This window comes from Empidonax traillii, unplaced genomic scaffold (assembly GCF_003031625.1).
Source record: "Empidonax traillii isolate 1590-97213 ecotype Southwest subspecies unplaced genomic scaffold, ASM303162v1 scaffold1207:size155010, whole genome shotgun sequence".
NCBI lineage: Eukaryota > Metazoa > Chordata > Aves > Passeriformes > Tyrannidae > Empidonax > Empidonax traillii.
In genome coordinates this window covers 149,897-155,010 of record NW_020956400.1, presented here as the reverse complement: position 1 = coordinate 155,010, position 5,114 = coordinate 149,897, and the positions used below count along the sequence as shown (strand labels likewise).

Genomic DNA, 5,114 nt, shown 5'->3' with positions numbered 1-5,114 from the left:
TTTCTTTTCCTCATCTCATAGGTGTTTTCAGAAGACTCTCTCTTCCCATTATACTTACCATAGGCTGTTTTTACCATCTTATTCCTAAAAGGGCATCTTCTGGTCATGTTACCCACACTGTATAATTACTAAGTTAAAATCAAATTGCAAATTACAGATTTTTGTTTGTTCTTTTCCTTCCCCAAGCCCAATTTCTTCCCAATTTCTCTGCTAGAGACTGTTAATTGTTTTTCCTATCACAAAAAGCAATCCCAAATACCTACTATGTGACTAGTGTTAAAATTAGGTCTTGTAAGCCAACATCTTCCTGCCTACATTTCTTATTCTCCCACTAACAGTCTGTGTAACCATACTGAATGTTAGTTCTACCTCAGACAAATGAACTCTCCTTCCTTCTGGAGGCGTAATAAGCACAGTTGGCATTTATACAGTTTCTTGGCATCCTTGGTGACAATCATGATAAAGGACATTAAAGATACCAATATCACCAAAGTTCCATTTCAGCAAAACCAAGTAAGATATTCTAGGAAAACAATTCAATTCAAGCCCATAATTTATCCTCAAACCATCTTGTGCTGTTCTAGCACTGGAATTCTCCAAAAGGAGATTTACAATGGCCAACCTCTGATTCCTCAAACTGGACATGAGGATCACTTCACTGAGCTCGCCAGTGAGACCATAATCATGCTGGTTGCATACCAATTAGAAATTGTCAGCCTAGACCAGAGGAAAAAAGCTCTCTCCACAGTAAAAACTATCACTGAATTTATGAATTAGATTTAATTCATTATCTGACACTTGGTGAACTCTCATATTTTCACACAGCAGACAATCAAAATGCAGAAAAACGCATGTTTTAATATGAATGAAGAACCACCCAGACAAAACAAAAAAATACTCACCAGGTTTATGAACCATATGGATTTGCTTAAACATGGTCTTGTACCAATCCTTTGGCCTGTCAACGGTCTAAAGAAAATACAGTTCTAATGATTAACAACAAAATCAAAATATCTGTGTGTACAGATATGAGCAGACATTTAATGCTATTCTGGATAGAAAGTCTATTATATTCTTTCCCTATTTATTATAATCATTTTCATACCATGTATTTCAAATGGTGTATTTATGCTTTTCATCTAGGAATTCCCGTAACAAATTCTGGAAGACACTGAAGACTGAGTCAGTCTTGGACTCTGACCTTGGGAGGGTACAATGGTTAGGAACATAGGAATTAACATCAAATATCTTCGTGTGCTATGCGTGACAATGATGAATGCTAGATTCTTTACAGGAAAGTAAAAACACCTCAGCAGTTATGAGGTACATAATTATGAGCCCTTCTTACAAGCATGTAAGAAGGGCTTATTTTGAACTCCTGGCAATTTTCAGCTTAAATCATCTTCAAAATCTAATTGTTAAATAATGCAGAAAAACTCTGGAATACTATTGAGAAAAGAATTTAGATCACACTATATTTAAGAGTTAATGCTTGGATTGCAAACAAAGAGTATTCCTTTTATCAGTTTTATGTGCCCTTTCCAGACAACCTAATTTCAACTTATTTTTCTGTTTCAATAATCACTCATTAAATGATACTTATCCTTACTTTTGCAAACTACATAATTCCAAAGTTCCCAAACTCTTATCATATCAACATCCACTTGTGCTTCTTTTCATCTCTTACTCTTCACATTTTCTCTTTTGCTGCCATTTTCTTTGAGGTAGGATGATAGTATTTCAGAAATGAATTAACTCAAAGGCAAATATGTTTTCAGTATTTTTTTCCTTAGGTCCTTAAATTTTACTTGTCCTCACTAGTCAGAAAAGCAAAAGTTTTAATGCAGAGAATCACAGAATGCTTTAGGTTGGACAGGACCTTAAAGGTCATCTAGTTCCAACCCCCCTGCCATGGGCGGGGACACCTTTCACTAGACCAGGTTGGTCAGAGCTCCAGCCAGCCTGGCATTGAACATCTCCAGGGATGAGGCATCCACAACTTCTCTGGGCAACAAAAAACCCTCAACCCTCCCCCCTAAAAAAAGTACAAAATTATCTTCAAACCTCATGGTGCACAGGGATAATTCGAAAGACCCCTCTTGAAGTTCATTATCTTGCAGAAGCTAACACTAAATCTGCAATCACTTTGCTCTCTCCTCTTTACCTTGAAAAATGAAAATCTATAAATTCTTTCCTACAGAATACTGGACAGATCTGAGAGTAATCAGATCTGTTGGTTCCATGTCATCTTTACTAAATCACACTTTTACCCTAAATACTTGTTGCAGTTACAATACATAATGCATCTGTTTTGTTAACAATGGTGAGCTCTTACTATAAGAGACTAGGCAGAAATGCTCCCATACTTTCAGGACTCAATATGAGTTCTCATTAAATTGCTATTAAATGGCATTTCAAAAATGTTTAAAAGAAGAGCTGATAGCCAGCTGAAGAACTTGGAAATCTGCTGGGTAAGAAAAAAAATTAAGCAGGAGATTATGCTTTTTATCTAGACTTGCTTGCAAGATAGAGATGAAGGAGATACAGTTTTGTCTCAAGATAGGTTCCTTCCTCACCAATATTGCTAAGTTCCTCCAAGAGTAAGATATTCAGAAGTGGATTTGTACCATTTTAACATTGTTTCCCCATAGTGGAATTCTGGTAAGAGTAATTTAGCTGGATTTGAAACAAGTATGCTCTTTGCTGCTCCAGAATCATATATGCTCACAAGTTTATAAGGAAGTCTAGGAGGTCTGAAGGAATTCACACTGATGGGCATAACCTCCAGGTTACTCGTCATTTCCCACAGCAACAGAAACCTGCAACAGCCCCATGATATTGCAACTGCCTTTCTGATTGTATGGGGCCAAGAAGAGTCTTCCAATCAGTGGAAGGTGAATAGATTGCAAATAGTGCACAAATACGACTACTATGCCCCTATTGTTTACAAGTGACAAAGGTGCATCAATATCTCTTTGCTGGATCCTTGTCATATCCTCCACAAATATAAAGGAGGCTGCCACATAGCGATCAGGTATGGATAAGCTTCCATGTGACCAGAGAGGAAGGTCTCCCAACATCTTTCTGGACATTTGAATATTTCTTTCTCTCATCCTCTTCCCCCCATCCCTCTCCTTGGGGTTTCAAGCCTCAGCCAATAATTTGTCTTTAAATTAAAAGGCAGACAGGATTACTTAAGAAATACATTAATTTTGAAGTACATTTTCTCAATTTATATTCACTAATCCACACACCAACATTGTCTGAGAAATTAACAGTACTCACAATGCACCAAGCCATTCAGATGCCATCCTGCTTTGCATACATTATAGCTGATGCAATTAAATATTGGAACATGGTACCATCACATGTGAAAAAACAATCAGCCAAATAGCAGGAAGAAGAGATAAGGAGTAACTGCAGTTGGTTCTTAGGAGAGTCTGTAATTATTGTAGCATTGTAATTATCCATCAGGAAATATGCAATTAAAGGAGGCATTTATGACTTTCATTGGAACTTTTGTTTTTTGTTTGTCTTTTTTTTCTCAAGCTGAAATACTACATCACTAAGTATGAAAAAGAAACCTGATAGAACTTTCTTCTTTTTTTTTCCTTTCTTAATAAATAGAGGCCTTTTCAGTCTATGGATTAATTTTGATAGTTCACAGAATCACAGAATATGTTGAGATGGAAGGGGTCCTCAAGGCAATCATTTTGGAAAAACTAAAACAGTATAGACTTATTGCTTTCCTTGAATCTGGTTTTTCCTTAACCTAGGACTCTGTTGGTGGTAAACTCTGGTGGTGTGTAAGGTCTTAAAGAGCACAGCTGCTTGTCTCAAACACTGTCAAGGCCACAGAAGAAACTTGCCATAAGATAAGCCATCACAGTGGGAACTTGAGATAAACACAGAAAGGAGGAACTTACAACAGGAAGGTGCTAATTCCAGGCCTGGTAGAGGTAAGATCTGGTTAGCACATCCTGGCTAACCCATCAGGACAAAAATTGCCACTGTGGCAAACTGTGGGAAAAGGAGCAACTGCTCATAGACATGTCACCACAAGTTATGGCAATAGCATGTGTGATCACCCTGTGGATACCTGGAACTTGCACTGCATTAAGGTGGTACCCCCAGAGGAATAACTCTGGGACCCCCACCACCAAGAAGCCCAGGGTGAAGAAGGACCAACAGGATGCTGCTGAATCCACGGGTGGTGACTCTCCTGTGCTTGATCTCTGTCTCTTCTTCCCTCCCCCCTCCTGCTCTTTCTGTTTCTTTCTATCTCTCTATCTCACATTTACTGTTACATATAATCCATATCATTGATTTCAGCGTATGGTCGTTTGCACCTTAATTCATGCAGAGGCATCTCTCACTAATCGGATCATAACATGATGTCATTTGACTGAACAGCATCTTACCCTCTCTTTTCTGAAGACTTAATTTTTAATTTTGCCTTCTCTGGGGCAGGGCTTGGCACAGTGGCAGAACTTAAAAATGACCTGAATTTTCAGATTTGCACTTCCCAGACCTGGCAGGAACTGAAGTGGTATAGAAGGAACATGCTAACATGGGATGAGCATTCTGAGAAAATGGAAAGCTTTATAGGAGTAATTTCTCTCTCAGCAGCTTCGGACAGAGTGGGTTTGCAGGAACAGGAAAGAAGAGGAAGAAAGAGAATGAGAAAAGAGAAGAGAGAATAAGTCAGCTATCAGTAAAACAAGAGGGCATGGTCTCAAGCTCTTCCAGGGAAGGTTTAGGTTAGATGTTAGGAAAAAATTCTTTACAGAGAGGGTAATCAGGCATTGGAATGGGCTGCCCAGGGAGGTGGTGGATTCTCTGTCCCTGGAGGTATTTAAGAAGAGACTGGATGTGGCACTTAGTGCCATGGTCTAGTAACTGTGGTGGTAGTGGATCAAGGGTTGGACTTGATGATCTCAGAGGTCCTTTCCAACTCATCTGATTCTATGAAGAGAAGGGAGAAGAGAAAAGAGAAGAGAAGAGAAGAGAAGAGAAGAGAAGAGAAGAGAAGAGAAGAGAAGAGAAGAGAAGAGAAGAGAAGAGAAGAGAAGAGAAGAGAAGAGAAGAGAAGAGAAGAGAAGAGAAGAGAAGAG

At 38.7% G+C, this 5,114-nt stretch overlaps 1 protein-coding gene across 1 annotated transcript in view; it reads right to left on the bottom strand.

Moving 5' to 3' along the window:
- Positions 1-849: 849 nt before the first annotated feature.
- LOC114069172 overlaps positions 850-5,114 on the bottom strand; it is a gene marked incomplete at its 3' end in the record, with an annotated part of 109,104 nt that continues 104,839 nt past the window's right edge. Inside the window, exon 11 of the mRNA XM_027905790.1 lies at positions 850-969. Within this exon, the coding sequence (XP_027761591.1) occupies positions 850-969 (120 nt within the window). The remainder of the gene's footprint in view (positions 970-5,114) is intronic.